We start from the raw sequence: 22,084 nt of genomic DNA, 5'->3' as shown, positions 1-22,084 counted from the left end.
TCTGTGGCATGGGGCTGGGTTGAGGGACTGCCTCTCCCCGATTGTATCTGCCCATCCCATCAGATCTGGCAGAAGAGGCATGCTATGGGTCCCATCTGCTAGGAAGCTACACTTGGTGGAAACAAGGCTGGCTCCATCCCTGTTGATTTTCCTGAAGTCCCTTAAAATCTGGCTATGTCATCAGGCCTCGGGGCCCCAGGGGACCGGCAAAGTACTGAGGTGGCTCCATTGTTGTTAAACTTCTGCTGTTCTCTCTTAGTCTTTGTGATTTTTTAATTTTTTAATAATTGTTTTTTATATGTTCACTATTTTACCTGCTATTATACGCTGCCCAGAGTTGCTTTTCGTGAGATGCACAACCACATAAATTCGATGAATAAATAAATAAACAAACATTGTTGCATGTTGAAGTTAATGTAGTTTGGCTGCTAATGGTATTCCTGTGTCAGGTGTCATCCTAGATGTAGCTTTTCTGAGACTAGGTGGTACCACTGCCTCTTTAGGAAAGGTGTCGGCATGATTTAATGACTCCTGATGCAGCAGAATTACTCAATTCCAGCAAAGGCTAATTAGAAATAAAAGTTCAGATCAGCTAAAGTGGAGGCAGCGAAATCTTTGGGTGCTCAAAAGCCCTTGTAAATCAATTCACAGCATTCTTTTCTAGTATGTTTGGAAATGGTTATTCTAGAACCTGTGAAACTGAACTCGAGTAATGATCTGTGAAAGAAAGGAGACTTTTGTTTGTATTAGATAGTTACTGAGATGAAAGTATATCGTTTAAATTTAGTTAATCTTTAGATTTTATTGAATGCTTCAATAGTTTAACACAAGACATACAAAACAATATAAATTAAATCCATGTTCATATTGGAACTAACCCCATCTTCACTTACATAACACCTGTGCTTCAAACTCTTCTGTAAAAGGAATATTCAAGTCTTCAAACATCACCATGTTCTTGGGGATAGGGGAAAGATCAAAAGCAAAATGTCTGTGAGATATATATCAAATCAACAACTTTAGCCTAATCACTATTCTCCTCTTGCCTTGGTTTTGTTGAGCAAAACAGCAAAACAGCAACCACGCTTAGCATATAACTGAGGAAATAGAACTGTAGAGATGTATAGTTCCTTGTTTTAAAATCAGATGTCCTCAGGCCAGGCCAGGCCCCTTGGGACTGAAACAGAGCCCTCCACTATGATGGCAGTGATACTTCTGGGCCTGTGAAACCTTGGTTTTGCCAGAATTTGTTTTCATGGCCAAGTGACATCCACCCATTAGCTAATTAAGTTTCTACTAGGAAGCAGGAAAAGGATCCTGGAGTGGCTATTTTGACACTCCTGGATTAAAAGAAACTGGTGATTGCATAATGGGTGTATTCAAATATTAGTTTAAAGATTTGGGCAATAGCAGAACACATCACAGTCCTTGTTTGGGATATGTCCTTAACAGGCTAGATAGTGCTTGGTGCCAACAGCAGGGAAACATAACACCCAGGGTGTCAGGTTAAGGCAAACCTTAAGTTACTGCCCACTGACATCCTTTAAAGGACATGAGGTACTTCTGATTTACAAAATAATACATGCCAGGTTTTGAAATCATTGGTCTTACTTTTACTACTTTTCTACTCCGAATACAAACAAAAGGTAAACAAAGAATCCTGCTTGGAAAATTAAGAAATCAGTGGTAATATAATATATATTACTTCTCTAAGTTAAAGGATAACACTCAAATCTGACCTATTAAACAGGAGAAATCCACGGTATAAACATATTATACTTTGGAACAATCTGGGGAAATGAGAATGACACATATTTCAGAATGAACAAACGTGGCATTAAATTTAAGATGAAATATTCCAGACTATAATGCTACAATTCATAGAACAGCTAATTTTGATTAGAATCCAAAGTGCAAATACAACTATCATTACAACTGCATATTATTTCAAAGTTGCACGTAAGTCATACTAGGAGCAACGAATTAGTTAAGACTTCAGAGGCAGAATTCTTTGTACAGTTTTTTCTTGACGGGGGAAGCATTCTGTCAAGGAAGCCTCCGCCTGAACTTTTAAATGGCACTGTCCAGGCATAGAAAGATCATCAAAGCTACTCATATAGAAGGCCGTTAAGTTCTGTTCCTGTACATTTGTTCCAATACAACTGGTTCTATTGCATTGCTTCCAGGTGAACTAGCAATATAATACTGCGGATCTGAACTGTAAACTTCAGAATACTTTTGGTGGGTAAAGAATTGTTCCGTCACCAAAGGCATTTGTAAACTTAGGGAAAGACTGCTTCTATCTAGTATTCACAGTTATATTTTACTGAGATTTGTTTTAAAAAGCCAACATTGTGTGCTTCAAAGAAAGCTAATTTCCACTTTCGCTATCAAGCAAACATTAGGTAAACTCTGAAGTGTGTTGCTGTGAGTGAGGGGAGAAAATCATTTTAATTTTTCCCATTCTGCCACACAAAAGATGCAATATTACTGTATTCAAAATGCAAATTGTTCACATTATTGTTTGCCCCATCGCTGCAACCATAAAAAGCTGCCACTTCAGTGGATAGAAACAACTGAGGCTGCTTCTGTATTTCTAATTTTTTAAAAAACTCATGCTGCGCTATAATATACTGGGAGATGACCCCCCTGCCCAATTTCTTTATGCACTGGACTTATGAATACTAACAATGCAAATTAAGGGCCAGTATGCATAGAAATATCTTTATAGAAAGGATTCAGTTTCAAAACATTCTCTGGAACATCCCGCAATTTGTGAAAAATAAGGCAAACTATTCTCTACAAGGAGAATATTTTCACCTTAAAATGGCACAAAAGATTCTGAAGTAGACATTTACATGAATACTGTATTACTGTGGCAATATTAAATATCATTAGAAACTATACAATGTTCTTGGGTGAAAATACTTTTAAAGTGCAGAATGAGAAAGTTTTATGTGCCTCTAATTTTAGTTCAGCCCATTTTTGGAAAGGTTTCTTGAAGTTCAGAGCAAAGTCCTGTATTTTCATGCCTACCAATATTAATCCATGTTCAGTACAGAGCACAGAATCAAAAAGGACTGCGTTCATGATCTCTTACATGCCTTTTGCCAATTCACAGCTCTGGAAACAGTTCTCTGAGATTGGGTTAGTTTAGCTATCAGGAAGAGGCACTGGAAAAAGGTTGCAATTAGGCTACATTGTCATCTGACCTACACCAGAAAATCAGTGTTAATTAACTGAAAAGTATCCAAACAAGAGGACAGACTGGCTATTCTGGATCACTGAAACTTACTGTACTCCATGAAGTTAATGACTAAGATTCTATAATTGACTTGACTGCAACTTTTAATGTCGAGTTTAAAACTATAAATTAGAAATGGATTATAAACAATCCATACGCACAGTATGATTCTAAAAGTCCAGTTGTGCGGACAGACAATTTTGAACAGGTACATAGTCATACGTACAATGGAAATGAATTCAAAGAATGAGCAACCTGTGCTGAAGTGACAAATCTTGCATTCCAGATTTAAAATGACCAAAACTTTTTTTTTATATTTTGAAAGGCTGTACCCTGAACTCATTTTAACCAACATTCTAAAAACCAACCCCATTTTCAGCCTATTGGGACTCCCAACTTTAAATTGAGTATATGGTTTAAAAGTTCAAGAACAAATCTGAGTAACTTCTATGAAAGCTAGGTTTCACAGAAAAAATAGGGGATGCCAGGACCTGCAAATGCCAAGTGTTATTCATCAAAAGAAGGTGACAGTGACTGAAACCACAAAAGTTCCCTTGATTAACTTGCAACAAAAGAGGCTCAGAAGTTTCTCAAGCAGCCAATTAAATTTCAACTTCTGCCGTGGTCAGATACCTTTGAAGACTACAGCGAAGGGGAGAGAAACAACCTCCTTTCCCAAAACATCTGTTCTGTGCATCTCCATGTACTTCAACCAAACTCCATTAAGATTCCACCTTTCCTTTATTCAATGTAACATTATTTGCTTGTCACCCAAACAATATTACTACCCTAATGTTAATGTTTGAAAAGCATGCAGAGATTTAAATAAGTGTTTTTAATACTGCCTGAAAGAGTTGTGGCACTAAATCTCAATCAACCTCATTTCAGAAGATAATGTATTTCTTACCGGTTTATTGAAATGTAAACACTCAGGACCTCTGGGTGACAAAATAGTATTAACTTACCTTAAGTCAGTGAAGCCTGTTCAGAGTTGCCATTTTAGTATCATTCACCAGAGACCCTAACCTTGGCCCTTTTATTAATACAGCATGTCTTTTTCACACTGAAGGCTTTGGAACTCATTCCACTGGGTGAATGTTCCCCAACCCATTTACTTGCTAAATAAACCTTTAGAGGCAATTACCGTACAGCTATGGCATTTGTGTCAGTACTGGTATTTGTCCAAGATACAATAACTGTGCTTGCACATCACATATAAGCATTACATAGTTAAGCTGTGAACGCACCCTGCTAGAGCCCACCTGCATGCATGATCTCTTTCTGCAAGCAATCTGAGCAAGGCCATTCCATCACTAGCCGGTTAATCATTCCCCATATTTAAACATACTGTCCAAATGCAAGACACGAGCTTCTCTTGGTTTGCTGTTATTGGTTTCATCCAGACTGTAAGTGGTATTGCCTTGCATTTGAACCGTGCGGCTACCCATTCCAAAAGGTTTTCATGAGCAGAATCCACACCAAAGCCAAAGGGCCATCCATAGGGCGCAAACTGGAGATAGTCAATGCGCAGCCATTTATGATTACCCATGATGTGCAAACAGACCCAAAAGCTATTCAGGTAGTACCTGGATCCAAAGTTGTTCCCATGGCAAAGAACAATTTAAGATCCTCCAACAAGGAAGCTACGAGATTTGCTGAAGCAGCAATTTACCCTCACCACATTCATGCAGAACGTCATTACAGCTTAACAACTTTGCCTGAATATTTAAAAAAATGGCAATGTGTTCTTGTTCTTCTCTGAACCTTGTAGCCAGGGCAGGATGAACAAGGCCAGAGGAGATGCTGTGGGTGAAAACAACCCTTTCTGTCCAGTGTTTCTTGAAGGAAGTTAGTTGCAGGTACTTCATACAGATGTGAATTAAACTGAATATTCTTTAGCCAATTAATCTTTTCAATATGGTTGGCTTTGAAAAGGGCCAGCAATATTCATTTGGAACTGTACCATTGACATTGCATTCGAAAAAGGAGAACATGGGAAACCAGATCCTGGCCCTCCTGCTTTGCTGATAGGCTCTTGTGTTCGCCAGGGTATGATAATACAGAAAGAGTCTTGTGGTGATGTAGAAGGCGATGAAGACATCAATGGAGTAATGTTCGTGAGCAGCCAAAATGAAGAAGATCCCAAACAGATTCAGCACCCAAGACAACGTATGCAAAAAGTTCCAGCTTCTTGGGGTATCTAAAAGGAACACAGCAGTCAACCACCCATAACTCGGAACTTTTCATAATTGTATTCTAGACATATTCTGGACAGGCAGTGAACTAGAAGCAAGCAGGAAGGCTTGGGATAAGCTTCAGTAACTGGTGTGGAACAGAAGAACAGTGCCCATCACAAAAGATTAAAAAAAACTGCTGGGACCTGTTCTCTTAGCAGGAATAATAGCAAGGGGAAGAGCAACACAGACCTCACTGGTTTGAAATGTATCATCATCATCATCTACAGGTAGATAAAAATGCCAAATCTAGTCTAAACAACTGGCTGACTGTGTGACCAATAATAATAATTATATGCTGCCCGAATCTTGAGGACTCTGGTCCTGTAATAACTTGCCTCCTCAAGATAACTGAACTGATCGCCCTCTACTATATTTATCTTCCATTCTCATTCTCTTCTTTTGCCCTTTAGACTGTAAGCCTGAGGACAGGACATCTGCTTGCCTATAGTTTATGATTTAATTTCCAGAACACCAACAGTAGTTAGCTCTAAACAAGCATAGCTAGTTTTCATGATGCTTGTATTAAACTTATTATAAGTAAGAGGCTAGTTTAACACAGAATTAGTACGCAGATCATGAATGCTGGTGTCAGTGAAATGTTTTAAAATTATATATAAATAAATCTTTTTTGCTTGTACTTCTAGAACACAAATGGCACACATTATTGGAACATGCAGCATTCAATAGTTCTTTCATAATTACTAATTATTTCTAATATGGGGGTCAATCACTAATACTAATGACCTTTACTAGATTCTCGTTTTTCCAACTGAAACCTGTTTTTCCCCCCATTGACTGAAATCTTTATTTCACAACTAGGCAACCTAGGTGGGGGCCTCCAGAAGGTGCCAAACTACAACTCCCAGCAGCTCCATCCAACATGACCTCTGGGGGGAAGGATGGTGGGAGCTGAAGTCCAGCAACATTTGAAGTGCCACTGCTTTATCTGCTGGGTAAGAAATGTTGCACAAAACCAGAAAGGGAAAGGACGAACAGAAGTTGGGGCAAACTAGATGGACAATAATCTTGTTCCATTTTCAATTCTCTACTTACATTCGGTAACAAAAAAGTTCAGCATAGTCAGGACAACAGTATGGCCACTGAACATATAGTCTCCACAGGTGTGCACTCCTGTTAACGTCATGCCAAATCCACTCCAAATAGCAAAGGCTCGCTGAAGTTTTGCCCACACATTGCCATATAACTAGAATCAGAATCATGCACAACATTTGAAAGGAACACATTGAGAACACAGGAGAGTTAAGATAAATGCTGCATTTGCCCCCACAGTAAAGTAAACACAGCTTGCATTTTACTTCCTGCTGTTGGGGATGCACCCAGCATTTACCTCTTAAAAATAATTTGCAGACTTCATTCCTGAATGAACACTCTATAGTGCCTAACAGTACTTTATATATTCAGCTCAGGTATTGGCGTAAGATATAATGACAGTTAACCTAGATTCACATAATTTCAATTTCTCTTCAATTTGTGTAAGAGCTTTATAAATATTTAATAATGTTACTTTTATGTCCCATTCTAAAGGGTTCAAAGTCTTCAAATATATATTCCATCAGGTTTGGCATAATAAACATGTAAATAGTTCAATTATCACTCCCATGTTGTACAACAGTTTGCCAATACTCAGTGCTTCCATATTGTGCCAGTAAACATAAGACTTCATCAATCTGTCTTCGATATACTAGGACTGAATCTGGGTAGAGCACATGCTAATCCTAATCTGATATATCCAGCTAAAAATTCAAAATGCTGGTGAGGTCAAAGGTCTTTGTCCAAGATCTTGGAGACTCACCGACTTACCTTTCCAGAACATTGCAAATGTTGGCCTGGCACAGACAGTGACGTCACAAACATTGTTATACAACGCAACAAGAACACAGTTCCCATCAGGCTGCATAGTCGTCGCAAAAGGATAGATCTAGAAACAAGAAGCCAGAGTTACTTTTAACAGTTGGAAAGCTCATGGAATGACATTTTCCCATCCCTAACTTCACTAGCATCTCCATCTCGTGTTGTTCTGGAGGGATTCCCTCCACACATGCTTTGTGGAGAATGCAGGTGGCTGCATGGGGTACCAGGGGCTGAAAAGTCTCTTCCAGAAACTTATTTAACTTAACTCATCTTAGGATCCAAGCCTTTGGTGTGGTGTGTGTGCTAATTTCTCTGCACTGAATGCTAGGGCTACATGGCACATTGGAGTTGAAGGGGAAAAGATGTGGCTGTTTAAAGAGCTGTTTGCAGCTCTTTAAAGCAGCCACATCTTTCCTCAGGACTGTGCAGCTGTCCTCTGCTGCTGCAAGGTGATCCCATAAAAATAAATATTTGGTTTAAGGACTCTCACTTGGTTACAAACATGAGAAAACCCTAATTCTAACCCTGCTATGCTTCTTAAGAATCTTCACCTATTCCTTGAGATGAAAGATATGACAATCGATTGGACTGGGAATAAACAATTAGCTTGCGCATTTCTTCTTTTCTTTACATGCTTAGCTTAAAATTTTGGATTGTTAAGCCACAATCTAAAAATTATATATAAATCATGAAACAATGACTCTACAAACTAAGTTCATAATCAGGGTTGATCCCAGCATCTCCAAAGGGGACTATACAAGAAACCTCTATCATAGTCCAGGTCCAGACTTTAGAAGAGCAACAGAGATTATTCTTGATCTCAGAGGCAGATATAGAACAAGGATATGGACATAGCAAGAGGCAGTTGATTGCAATTAGACTTGGGTACCAAAACTGTGGATCCCTATCTAGAAGCATTACACTAAATATAATATGAACTCTGTGTGAAATTCATCCAATCAGCCAAGAAGTGGAAATGCAATCTCCTACCATGGGTAAGTTCTACCTTTAAGATGTCTATCACAGGGCTTAAACATATTAGCAATACAAAATACCCCTACCCTAAATGATGTCTTGCCCTCTCCAACCATCCAAGTACAACATTTTCAGTTCCATTTGATTCTTCTTGACATAAACATCTCCTTCTGGCAGAAAAACTCATGATAACTTTACTAAGCCTTCAGGGCTAGTAAAGACATTTTGGAAGAGAATCTGGGAAACAACAGTTACATACACAAGTGCCACAGGCAAGCCATCTTTTTTCATACCAATATAAGTCATTATTAGATTGGCATACCATGCAACCAGTAACGTGTAAACTTACAGACATCAAAGTTGTGATAATGGCTAAAGCATCTGTGCATGCCCATTCAGGTGAATGATTTCGTTGTGGGAAACAAATGTTAGCATTCCCTGTTAATAGTAAAATAAGTTCTCTTCCCTATTTTTCTGGAACTACGATGGAGAGCAGAAAACCACACAGTCTTTAATTTGGAAGTAGCAGACTATTTCAGAACTCTACCTGTGCTTGTGAAGGAGGAGAACCAGCAACCAGATGTAGCAGAGAATCACTCCACATACTTCAGTCATGGCAAAAGCCCATGGTATTCTAGGGACACTTAGAATAGAAGAGAAAAACAGCATTATGTGAACTATGTCGAAGTCTTTGACTTCAGCATAAATGGAAGATGTAAAACTGCTCAAAAGCTACACACACACAATTGTATTGCAGATTCATTCATGTGAGATAGATTGGTGGAAAATTAAGGTTGATACTCAAACATAGCATACCAAGCGCAACTTGTAGTTTGCAAGGAGTACCATATATCTACGTCAGAGTTTTTCTGAATTAGTTTAAAAAAATTTGAGCAAGAAGCTACACAGGATTACTTTCTGTTTAAACTAGTGCAACCACAATATGCGGTGGATTAATCTAACTATGTGGCAAACAATCAAAAGTTTGTCTTCAATCAAAGCAATAGTTTGATTTACTAATTGAAAAGGAAAGTGACACAAGATGCATGAGTGAAAACTGAATAATTGGGAAATGGCAGCCAGCTAGATTCCTTCTATTGTTCTGTTGCAAATACTAGAAATATTAATAGGGTGATGCACTTTTGGATCGTCTTGAACAAGGAGTTAAATTCTTTTTTGATAAGAGTTTGGGTGGAAATTGGGGAGCACAATCTCTTAAGCCTGGTGGAATTTGGAACTGACTTTGGGCAACTTACTGCGAGGCCTTTAAGGAGACATTCCAATTCAATTTTCAGGCCTAAAATTATAGTTGGTGATGGAACTCACTGAGATGGCCAAATTGACTTCTTTGATCAACAAGACAATATCTACGTTGATTGCTGACTGGAAACCCCCTATGGACTTTTTGTGTAAAACGGGAAAAAAAAGAACTTATGATTTATGGTTTTGATGATTAGACAGAATAGATTATAGAAAGAAGAGAGACATGCTGTAACTTTAGAGAAAGAGATAAATATATAATTGTACTTATAATTGCTGTAAAAAAGATGGGAAGCCAATTCTTTATATCTTTTTCTTTCCTATTTTTCTTTTTTATCTTTCTCTTTGATTTCTTTCTTTTTTCTTTCTTACTTTATATTAATTTGTATTAGTTTTTATCTTTTATCTGAACATCTCAAAGATTAATATTTAAGACCAAAAGGCTTAAACCAAGATAATTGTCTGCATTATAATGACCCTTTTGTGTTCAACAGACACATTAACGCTTGTCTGCAAAATGTTTTGCAATCATTCTCTGTAACCCATACTTAAGGGATATGCACCATGACATCACCAGATGAGAAGTTATTCAGCAATCACATGCCATTCTGTTACTAAAGGTCATAATCACAGAGACAACTGCTGCCACTTCTCACCTTGTTTGCTGGCTAGAATCTAGTAGAGGTCCCCAATGCCTGAATGCACAAATTTGTCCTAGAATAACATCTGGCATTCAATAACTCATCTTTCTGTTATTCTTAAATGTAAAACAATGATTAAAATAATACCTAAATTCAATGACCTGGGTCATAGATAACATTCAGACACAATACAGCTTCTTTGTTTTTAGCTCAGCCTGAGAAGTGACTCAGTTATGGCTTTTACATGAATGAACCCAGTGTCAAATGACATTGAATGAAAGCAGAGAATGGTAGGGAAAAATAATCTGGCCTTCTTGAGGACCGCAAACTGCTGCCACAAGATTGTCCTATTCATTTGCGGCAAGAACACATTAAGAACTGGCCTTTGTTCTTAGAGCTATAGAACAGTGTGTTCTCACTTAAAATCAAACTGGAAAATTATATTTAAAAAAATGTAAGCACTAAAATGCAATTTTTCCACAATCACAGTGATAGGTTAGATAGGAATCATCAAAACATACAGTTGTCATTTTTTGTGGCTATTCATTTTTAAAATATAAACTGTACTCTTTTTTTTGGTGGCAGAATAAATTTGACAAATTTGTGATTCCTTAGTCTCCCAGGGATGCACTAAATATTAAGATGCTGCATCAATTTTATTGAGGGTGTTACAATTCTGGTATCATTGGATGAGCAATGATATCATTATTGTATAATCCTTAGGATTAATCAATGGATCTGTATGAATTATGAACTCTGGAGTGAATTCAGAATGTGTGAATTCTCACCCATTTAAAATGCTCCATTGGGCTTGGGAATTCTGCTGTGCTGCAAAATGGTGTCACTGGGGCAGCTGCACCATAGAGCCCTTGTGATGTAACATCGTGTTTAGGAGGTAGATTGTTCTTGCCTCAAATTGGAGTGGTTCTCACAATCAGACCATCATGTCCAAGAACGTTCTGACCGCAAATGCTTTTCTGCCCAGAGAGCAGATCAGGAAGACATCAAAACCAGTAGGTTCCCCCCTCCCATCCAACCATGGTATTGGATATCAACAACAAAAATTGGCTTGGTTTGGGGCTGGAATTTAACTGAAAGTTCAGAACTGGAACAAATATTATTTAGATTCATCTGCCTTGCCCCAGGCAAATTAAAATCCATTCTGAATTTCCCCATTCCACCCCGGAATCCAAACTTCACACAAATCCAGTTCACACCACTAGAATATACTACGCTGATAGGATCCAGCAGTCGGATTTCTGATTTCACAGTCCTCACTCAACCTCACTGAGAAAACTACACAGTAATCAAGATATTATACAGGTTGCTATAGAAATCACACAGGCAATTTCACATATTATGATGTGTCCAGGATATGGTCTAGGTCATTGTTTGTCAACCTTGACAACTTTAAGAAGTCTGGACTTCTATTCCCGTATCAGCCTGATGCTGTACTTTCAAAAGCACAGGTGGATTTGCAAACAAATAACAGAATGAAGTTGATGTGACTTTTTCACTTGGACGCATGCATCTAGAACTTCCCAGATGGGCTTCTCAGTTGCAACATAAGTACAGTAACTCACTCCCTATAATTTCTACACTTATAGAAAAGTTCATGCATACAATCAGCTCCTGGAAAAAGGGACAAATCAGTATTGTCCACAAATAATTCCATCATTCAATTCTACTCAAAAGTGTCCATTTAACAGTTAGAAGTGCTCTTACCTGTCCAGGAATATGTCTGGAAGTGGTGGATAGGTCTGCATATCAGGTACTCGCTCATGCACAATGACCATGACAAAGGATGTAAAGCCAAACACAATGAACACATATATGCAGCTCAAAGCCGTCTTCCAGTACTCTGGGTTCAGCCTTCTTACAGAATGTTTGTTTTTCCCATTTGTGTACTGATACTGCTCAGCGCTCAGATCAGACACAGGTTCACAGTCATCACAGTCCCGCTGCACTTCACCATTGCAAAACCATTCTCTCCCTTGAACACAGCCAATCACGGGCGACAGGGAACCTATGGGGCTGTCATTGCAATAGCCAAGCTCTTCCAAAATGTCAACATGATGCTTCTGCAGTTTACGTATTGACAACATAAGCCGCTTGATATCACCTAAAATCTTGATTTCCAGGGGAGGAGATCTCAAGTCGTACTCTGTCAGAGTCAATAGCGTAATCCCATCCAATCGGTGTTTATCACAAAGAACGTCCACATACTCACAAAAGCCTTCTTCCTTCAGCCATTTGGCCACATGTCTAGTAGACCAACGCTGAATACAAAGTGAGCTGTTGCTTTCCATTTTCTCTTTCTGCTAAAAAACAGTAAGTTGAAAAATATTATAACAAGAACACCCATGGATTAATAAATTAATTTTGTAGACATATTTAAATATGCTTAAGAGATTCTAAAATCTCACTTTTCTATAAAATCACAAATCTGCTCATCCTTCATAAAATTCCTAAAACAGTTTCTATCTAAAGAAGTCAATCTATGCCTAGATAAGCATTTTCAAATGCAGTTGGGGACTGTCTTCAACACAAAATTGTCAAGTTAACAAGGGACTGCATATTCTAGGCACTACCATGTAACATCACTAGATGGCTGAATCAGCTGCATAGGTATTAATGTCCCACATCACACCAAAACAAAGCAAGCAAACACTAAATACAGATTTGAATGCCTCAACCAATTTGCAGCCAAAAGAATCATAAACAAGAAAATAGAGACATACCAAGGAATTATTTTCCTCCAGACTTTTTCATAAATAAGTAAGTTTTCTAAAGTATTAATTCAGCAACTGCCCTTGATTCCCAGAAAGTTCAATTAGAATTTCTCCAAAAGAATGGCAACACAACAGATACTGCCAGAAAAATAGGAAAGGAAAATTTGAACAATATGCAATGTGTAATAAGGGTGGCAACATTGCTAATCAAGCATTCATGACAACATCAAAGGTGAAAGTACTTGGAGAAAGTCCACAGTGATACCAAACGATGGAGAAGTGGAAGGATCAAAGGGAAAAGGGAGGGAGGGAGAATGCTTTGTGAATTTTCCGAAGTATTTTTTTAAACTAGCAGTTTGTTTTTTAATTTATGTTCCTTTTTTCAACATGAACACCTACACCAAGTAAATTATTAAGTGCCCAAAAGAATAAACAAAACTTCCTAATTTTCTGCAGGAAAGGTGCAGGGCTTTTTAATGGCACTAATACCCATATAACAAGGACTTGCAATAAGGTTCCATTTCTCAGCTCTGTAAAGGCTGCCAATAGGAAAGGAAGCAGATTCCTTGGAATGTTAGCTTACTGTGATCAAGCAAGTGTGCTGATCTATGCTGTTCAATCACCTCCATTTTGCTCCAGCTAATCCTGGATCACATCCTAGCCAAACCTGCCTTGATCCTGCCAAATTCCCTACCCACCAGATCTTATTAATGCTAATGCAATTAAAACATGATAAAGTGGAGGCCACTTGCTATAAAGCAAATCACCAGCCTCATATTTCCAACAATGATTCAGCCTAAAAGGCACATTCTTAAATACTAGTGTCCCTTGTTTTGCTTGGAAGCATTCCCACAAGTTTCCAAAAAGACAAAGATGAGCTGTTTCAGAGCATCCTGGGAAGCAAAAGGGACCAGCAGGGAGCAATCTCAGTTTACCTTTTACTAAAGGGCTGTTTTGTAATTGGCTGTCATTGGTGGGAGGGGCTATTTTATAAGACTGTCCAAGACATCCGTCCTCCCCATTCTAAATATGATTCTAAAGCTCAAAAAGGTTTTGCAGCTCATCTTGTCTAATCTGGGAGCCCTGTCACTCTGAGATTCAATATTACCTATTAACTGAAATCCCTAGCTTTTTCTTCTCCTCACAAGCTTGAGTCACAAGTAAGAGCAAACCCTAATTTATGACTCCACCATTAATTAAAGATACTGGTTGATATGAAATGTTCAACTAACCTTGATTTATCTACTTGCTCTCTCCAAGTCAGAGAGCTTAAACAGTATGGAGTAGCATGGTGCAGTGCTTCAGAAGCGGTTCTAGAAAGGTGCTTAAGAGAATAGGGAACCATGAAAGTAGCACTTGTCTGCAACTCTTTAAAACCCCATATCTTTTAGTGAGATCACTTAATGTTGGGTTGCCTTAAAGAGTTGCAAATATGTGCTATGTTCATTCCCCTGTTGGAACTGAATCCTAAGCAATACACAGCGCTAGACTGCAATAAGGCTGCTCCAGCATAAGGCAGCATATGGCAGAAGCCTTTACACAAATTGCCCCAGGAGTGTCCTTTCATTCAAACTTGCTCCCTAAGTACAGGAGGACAAGTAGGTTTTATGGCCTGCCATTTCAAGAGATAAATTTTCCTCTATGACCGGGACAGTCTGCCCTTGAAATAATATAACACTGAAACCAAGGGGAAAGATGAGAAAAATTTAAATAGTCACAAGTGCAAAATGCTTACCATTTTTAAAAGAATGACTGGATTCTTCTTTCTCTGTAATATGAATTCTGCATATATTCAGAATGAACATAACATTTCCAAGAATGTCCATGTAGTCTTGGTTTGCAATAAAATAAACCCTTCTCAACATGAGAGTACTGAAAACAAGCTTAGCCAGCACCTGGTACCTATTATCTTTGACAGCAAGGCCGACAATTAAAATTGTACCAAGCTTACAACAGTCAACAGACATCCCAGGAAAGGTTCTAAATTTGTTTTCATTACAGCAACGTACAGCCAAAATGTTGAATCACACAACTGACACAAGGTGTTGGTGTCTTATTAAAATTGTGTGTAGGTTTTCTTCTGAAGCTCTTCTAGTTGGGATTTTTTTCTTGTGGTGATTGCAAGCCCAGGAACACAAATCTTCCTCACTAGGCAACCCCAACTGATTTTATTTTTTACAAAATCAGTGTGCCAGTTCAACCCACAAGGGTGTTTCCTTCCCAAAAACTCCCTAGAATCCATGCCATTGTGCCAATCCTGTTTAACAACCAGCACGTAGATCAAGTTCTACAACCAGAAATCTAGGGGATGATACCAAAGAACAAACAGCAGGTGAGTCACTAATTTGTATATGTGGTAGTATGTATAAAAGACAAAACAAGGAAAGGGAATGATGTGGAAGTAATATCACTTGCCTTTGAGAAGCTCATAAAGGAAATAAATACAGCAAAGTGGCACTGTTATGTTGGATTTCTATGTTAAGTCATAATATGGTTGGTTTGACTTTAATTTAGCATGATGCAAGCCACAGTTTCTTATTTAGGATGGGTTTGCACATCATGATCAGCAAAATCAAACAAACCACATTATAAATATTGTCCACTATGTAATGATTATAAATGTAAAGATATTCTCAGGTCAATCTTCACTCTTATGCCATTCTATGCAGTTTCCTTGACAGCTACAGTGGGGCAAAAAAGTATTTAGTCAGCCACCAATTGTGCAAGTTCTCCCACTTATAAAGATGAGAGAGGCCTGTAATTTTCATCATAGGTATACCTCAACTATGAGAGACAAAATGGGGGGGAAAATCCAGAAAATCACATTGTCTGATTTTTAAAGAATTTATTTGCAAATCATGGTGGAAAATAAGTATTTGGTCACCTACAAACAAGCAAGATGTCTGGCTCTCACAGACCTGTAACTACTTCTTTAAGAGGCTCCTCTGTCCTCCACTCGTTACCTGCAGTAATGGCACCTGTTTGACCTTGTTATCAGTATAAAAGACCCCTGTCCACAACCTCAAACATTCACACTCCAAACTCCACTATGGCCAAGACCAAAGAGCTGTCGAAGGACACCAGAAACAAAATTGTAGACCTGCACCAGGCTGGGAAGACGGAATCTGCAATAGGCAAGCAGCTTGGTGTGAAGAAATCAACTGTGGGAGCAATAATTAGAAAATGGAAGACATACAAGACCACTGATAATCTCCCTCGATCTGGGGCTCCATGCAAGATCTCACCCCGTGGGGTCAAAATGATCACAAGAACGGTGAGCAAAAATCCCAGAACCACATGGGGGGACCTAGTGAATGACCTGCAGAGAGCTGGGACCAAAGTAACAAAGGCTACCATCAGTAACACACTACGCCGCCAGGGACTCAAATCCTGCAGTGCCAGGCGTGTCCCCCTGCTTAAGCCAGTACATGTCTGGGCCTGTCTGAAGTTTGCTAGAGAGCATTTGGATGATCCAGAAGAGGATTGGGAGAATGTCATATGGTCAGATGAAACCAAAGTAGAACGTTTTGGTCTAAACTCAACTTGTTGTGTTTGGAGGAGAGAGAATGCTGAGTTGCATCCAAAGAACACCATACCTACTGTGAAGCATGGGGGTGGAAACATCATGCTTTGGGGCTGTTTGTCTGCAAAGGGACCAGGACGACTGATCCATGTAAAGGAAAGAATGTATGGGGCCATGTATTGTGAGATTTTGAGTGAACACCTCCTTCCATCAGCAAGGGCATTGAAGATGAAACGTGGCTGGGTCTTTCAGCATGACAATGATCCCAAACACACCGCCCGGGCAATGAAGGAGTGGCTTCATAAGAAGCATTTCAAGGTCCTGGAGTGGCCTAGCCAGTCTCCAGATCTCAACCCCATGGAAAACCTTTGGAGGGAGTTGAAAGTCCGTGTTGCCCAGCGACAGCCCCAAAACATCACTGCTCTAGAGGAGATCTGCATGGAGGAATGGGCCAAAATACCAGCAAGAGTGTGTGAAAACCTTGTGAAGACTTACAGAAAACGTTTGACCTCTGTCATTGCCAACAAAGGATATATAACAAAGTATTGAGATGAACTTTTGATATTGACCAAATACTTATTTTCCACCATGATTTGCAAATAAATTCTTTAAAAATCATACAATGTGATTTTCTGGATTTTTTCCCCCCATTTTGTCTCTCATAGTTGAGGTATACCTATGATGAAAATTACAGGCCTCTCTCATCTTTTTAAGTGGGAGAACTTGCACAATTGGTGGCTGACTAAATACTTTTTTGTCCCACTGTATACGGAAGTGGTTTGCCACTGTTTTCTTCCAACCAAGCCTCTATATGCATATAATAATATGGTCCAGACAACTTGTGTAGGATGTCATGTACAAAGTTGCCCAAGACCTGGCAGCCTTGAGAATGGGTTAAGAATACAGCTGGAAGTTATGGAATTGCACTGGTAGAGAGATCCAATCAAAACCAGAAGATCAACTGGCTTGCAATAGCAATTCTTGCAATAAGGAGATCCAGCAGGAAATAGGGCTTCAAAAACTGAAGCCGTGTCTGATATTGCTATTACAGTAGAAGTAAGAAATGCTGTCGGATGATTTGGGCAGAAAAGGTTGAACAGGCTTGGCACTGAATTCAGATTGGACAGAGGTGAAGTTGTGGGAATGCAGCTGCTCTCAAACTTCAAAATGTGCCCTGAAGGCTGAAACTACTACTGAAACCTCAGGAGAAGTTATGGACAACTGTCCTAGTTCCTTCCTACTTTTGGACCAGCTTAAGGTACTTTGCAGCTACTCATAATTTGGAAATGAACCCCAAGTGTGATCCACATGAGATGTCTTTCTCTGTAACCAACACTCAGTAAAGTCAAGGACGTACCATCAAGGAATAGAGTTTTCCTTGAGGACCACAAAATAACTTTTTCTCCCTCCCCCTCAAAAATCACTGAAGACTTCTGGAAAGAAATGCAAGAGCCACTTCAGAAATGTTGGTGTCAAAGTCAGCTTTTCTCAGTGCTGCAAAAAGCTTCATCATCTAGTTCTTTTGAAGGAATTGTTTTCAAGCAAGACATTAAAAAATAAATAGATCCATTATATTCATATGTGAGAAATTCTGTCCTGTCAACTGGGTAGTTCTGCTAACTTAGGTATTCAACCTTTTATATCTTTCAAGGGAAAGAAAAAAATAACTGACCTACCTGCAGTGAGGGATCCAAATACTCTCAAAATAGGTATACATATACATACATACATGTGTATATTTATGTGTGGATATGTGAGTGTGTGCATACATGTATATATACAGCAATAAATATATCCACACATGGACACGTAATTATCTAAAAAAAATTCTTCACTGTTCAAATGCTGATAATGGAGGAAATTGCTAGTAAAGGTGTTTTCTAAATATTTTGATACCCCTGAACCTGCAAACATGATAGCATTCAACTCTTTATGGTGGTTTGAAGCATCTTTTAGACCAGTTCTGAGGTAGCAAAATTGCCTTCACATCTTCAACTTTCATAACAGAACCCTTATATCAAGACAGTGTATACTTTTTATACAGTTCATCAGTTAAAAAGTAGTAATGCGACCATGAAAGGGATTTTTCCTACCCAAATGTTACAAGCATAGACGTTTTCGTATTGCTAAGTGTGCATGTAAGAATAGGAAAACAAATTTAGTTATCTCTTGAGGTGGAAGTTATATCATGTAATCATACAGATATACATATGCAATGGACACACATGGATCATAGGATTAGTCTTGTAATAATAATCTCAGTTTTAGCTACTAGGGAATACTTTGTCCAAAATAGGAACAGAAATTAATAGTATCTGCAACCCAAATATTAAAGCAATGTGATCTTAATAAAGACAATATCCTCATGGCATCTCCCCCTTCTAGGAAAGAAAAAGAGCTTGAGCATTACCTTCATCTTGCAACTGTACTGCGCTGTGCCATATGGCAATCAACTGCAACTGAATTCATACCACAGCCAAAACAAATGAAGCAATACCCATAAAAAACAACTCTCCAAAGCTGTTTACTAGCTGCAGGCAGCAGACCGGAGTTCCACAGCCTGTAGGGCTGTAACAGAACCTCAAAAGCTTAGCTGTGCAACTTTCCTTGATTTCAAACAGCATAAAAAAAAAATCTGAGACACCTCTCACCCACGCAGCTCCTAACCCAAGGTAAGCAAGCTCCCCCTTTCCTCCCGCATCTGTAACAGTCTGGCAAGAAATCTGCAACTTTAGCAAACTCAAAGAACAAACAACAAATAATTCAGAGTGAACTCAAACAGGTAATTGGTTGGACCATTCCTTTAAAATATGGATTGACTTTTCAAGTAATCCTAGGTTACTGCTGGGCACATTCCTACTATGCCCACTACTAAATATTTATTGAGCAATACTAAGTACAAAATGTCAAAGTGACATAGGATGACCAGCATTCATTAAGCCACGTTAGAAGGCAGGAACAATTCAACAATTTGTGGGATACTGGCCAAAACCTCAAATCAAATTATACTGGAGAGAGAGATGAAGGCTAAGAAAAGTAAAAAAAATTCCAGAGGAAGTTGAGAAAAAAAGGCTTTCATCTTCCCCCAAGTGTAAAAAGAGCTCTCACACAAGATTGTTTTTTGGTAGTACTTGAAGCAATATTGTCTTCCGCAATTATTCTGCTATAAAACACTTAGATCCAAATTCAAACTCTGCAATTTAACAAAAATAGCATTGCTACTGCATTTGCCTGGATTATTAGAGAAGCAACACTCCGAACATGATAAGAAAATAATGCGTAAGTTGCAGAAGACAGAATAATTTCCTTTTTGATCCCACTAAATATATCAATTCCTCAGTGCAAACTGACTCCTCTTACTTGACACTTGAGTCAGATTCTTCTAACAGCTATTTAAGTACAAGTAATGTTTCAAAACCTATCTCTACAATCAAGGAACAAACTACTACATGAAAAAACTGTGAAATTTCCTAACCTTACACAAAGCCACAAGTCCTCCATTTTTTTAAAAAAGAGCTTGCTATCAAAGCACATTTTAGCATAAAAAAACCACATAACTTTCAGATTCTAATTCTGGTTGGAGAAATACACAGCCAAGCCACACCAGCTTTTCACTTAGAGAGCAGGAAAGATTAAAAGAGTTGAAAGCAGTGAATGTTTTTTAATGTTATCAAGTTTGTTGCTGTTGCTACTCAGAAGGTCCACCAAGTTCAACCAGATTCATTCCTTTATGGCTGCAACTTGTGTAGAACAACATGTTTATCACCAAGTTTAACTGGGTGCCCAAATGACTGCTCTCCCTTATGCACAGGAACACTGTTTCACAAGCTTTTTTTTTCTTAAACATGTGAACTGCCCAATTGTTATTTACATCTAAGCCAGAAAAATGAAGATTTTATTCATTACAATATCCATCTTTTCCTTATGCCTGTTTTCCCATGGAGGTCCACCTCTGTTTACATTTGATAATGCAGCATTAATAATGCCTGTGTTTACACTTCTGAGATTCACAAACAGCCAAATTACATGCCTGTACAGTAGAAATGAAGAGTTATATTTACAAAAGAAAGGGCTTGTATGTATTTAATTCTCCCCTGCCAACTCTTCAGTTCCGAAGAAGTTGGCATGGCTGCTTAGAGGAAGAAACAAGATGGAAAATGTCAAGACGGTTATTCTGTTCCACGCTCCACGTCAGTCAGAGTTTGTCGGAACGCGGTTACTTCCAGAACGGCTCCGTCCCGGCAGCGTTACTTCAGCTTCCCTGCCGCACATCTTCCCTGACTGGGAAGTGGATCTCGCCAGGAACTTCATCCGTGAGTTATTAAATTTATACCCTGCCTTTCCGCCCCACAAACATTCAGGGCACCTTCCAGCAACTCTAAAAGAGCAAAATGCGGGGCAGAACAGCAGAGCAAACACGACAAAGAGTCAGAATTAAAGCACAAGGGAACTGGGAGCGCTTCTCCGTCCCGACGAGGGGGACGAAAAGCGTGCCCGGCCGGCGAGGCCGTCTGCGGCGGGACGGGAGGACGCGGCCGAGGCGGGCGCACGGACAGATTCGCCCGATGCCCGCCGGGTCTATAGGAGGCCGGGAGCCGCCCCGCGCCCTGCGGAGACCGTCCGGCGTCCCGCGACGCGACCGGCGCAGAGGGCAGCGCGCCGTCCCCCGGCGCGGTCCCCTCCGGCGAGGCACGGGGGTCCCTGGCCGGCACATCCGGAGAGCGCCCACGGCAGTCAGAGGCCCCCGCCTCCGCCGCCTCTGCGCGCGAGGTTCTCGGGGGCCCGGAGGCGCCTCGGCCCGGCCAGCCTCAGCCCCACCTCAGGACGACAACCGCCCGGGGAAGGGGGAGCTTCTCCGGGCGAGCCGCACGCCCGGAGCCCGGGCTGGTCCGGGCCGGGACCCGCGCCCTCTCCCCGCCCAGCGGCCCGGGGGCTCCCGCCTGCAGCCTCGCCCCCGCGGCCGGAGCCGGGGCAGCGGAGCGGACCGAGCGCCGCACCCACCCGGGTCGCCCGCGCGGCTGCTCTGCAGGGGACTCCAGGTAGAGCGCCGCTGAGCAGGGAGGCTCCTCGCAACCCCGCCCCGCCAGCCCCGCCCCGCTCACCCCGCTACGTCTCGGCGCCCGGAACCCGCGGCGAGGGGCTCGTTTTCCCGCGGCGGCGCGCGCGCTCCATCCCACGGACAGCGGCGACGGCAACGGGTCCCTCCGGCCGGGCGGGGAGGCGGGCCAACCCACACCGCACCGCACCGCGCGGCCCCGCCCCCGGCGTAGCGGAAGGGGCGGAGCCCGGCGGCGCGGCTTCCGCGAGGGCCCGGCGCCTTGGCGAGGGCGGGCGAGCGAGGCGCCCCGCCGCTCTGGGCCCCGGGGGGGGGCGGGCGCGTTCGGTCCCGCGGGCTCTGGGCATCCCCGGGGGCTGACGAAAGGGCTGCGGGCCGAGGCGGCTCCCTCCCGAAGACGAGTCCCCCGCCCGGAGAGCCCGCAGTGCCGAGGGCCCTGGGGGCGCAGCAGAGGCGGACGTGGCCCGCTCGGCTGGAGATTCGCCGAGGCGCCCTTCCCGGAGCCCCTTCGGCGTCCGGGGACGGCCGGGACAAGAGTCGCCCC

General features: G+C 40.9%; 1 protein-coding gene across 7 annotated transcripts; it reads right to left on the bottom strand.

Annotated features, from left to right (window-relative positions):
- Nucleotides 1-3,685: 3,685 nt before the first annotated feature.
- SAMD8 (sterile alpha motif domain containing 8) lies at nt 3,686-22,069 on the bottom strand. 7 transcript variants are annotated; one of them, XM_088128872.1, is made up of 7 exons: nt 21,587-21,708; nt 12,971-13,099; nt 11,955-12,550; nt 8,876-8,971; nt 7,303-7,420; nt 6,535-6,685; nt 3,686-5,444 (listed from the first exon to the last, which is right to left on the bottom strand). In XM_088128872.1, exons 3-7 carry the CDS (start codon nt 12,536-12,538, stop codon nt 5,140-5,142), a joined length of 1,254 nt encoding a protein of 417 aa, XP_087984998.1. In that variant the 5' UTR covers nt 12,539-12,550; nt 12,971-13,099; nt 21,587-21,708; the 3' UTR covers nt 3,686-5,139. The 7 variants fall into 7 exon arrangements, with proteins under 7 accessions (XP_087984998.1, XP_025028230.1, XP_087985014.1 ...); XM_025172462.2 differs by lacking the exon at nt 21,587-21,708 and adding an exon at nt 14,697-15,703; XM_088128888.1 differs by lacking the exon at nt 12,971-13,099 and having other exon boundaries at nt 21,587-22,069.
- Nucleotides 22,070-22,084: the final 15 nt, after the last annotated feature.

This window comes from Python bivittatus, unplaced genomic scaffold (genome assembly GCF_059951505.1).
Source record: "Python bivittatus isolate LINGU-HERP-01145 unplaced genomic scaffold, Pbiv_v1 ctg000050_np1212, whole genome shotgun sequence".
Lineage (NCBI taxonomy): Eukaryota > Metazoa > Chordata > Lepidosauria > Squamata > Pythonidae > Python > Python bivittatus.
The sequence above is the reverse complement of the archived record's forward strand: the minus strand, read 5'-3'. Positions and strand labels throughout refer to the sequence as shown.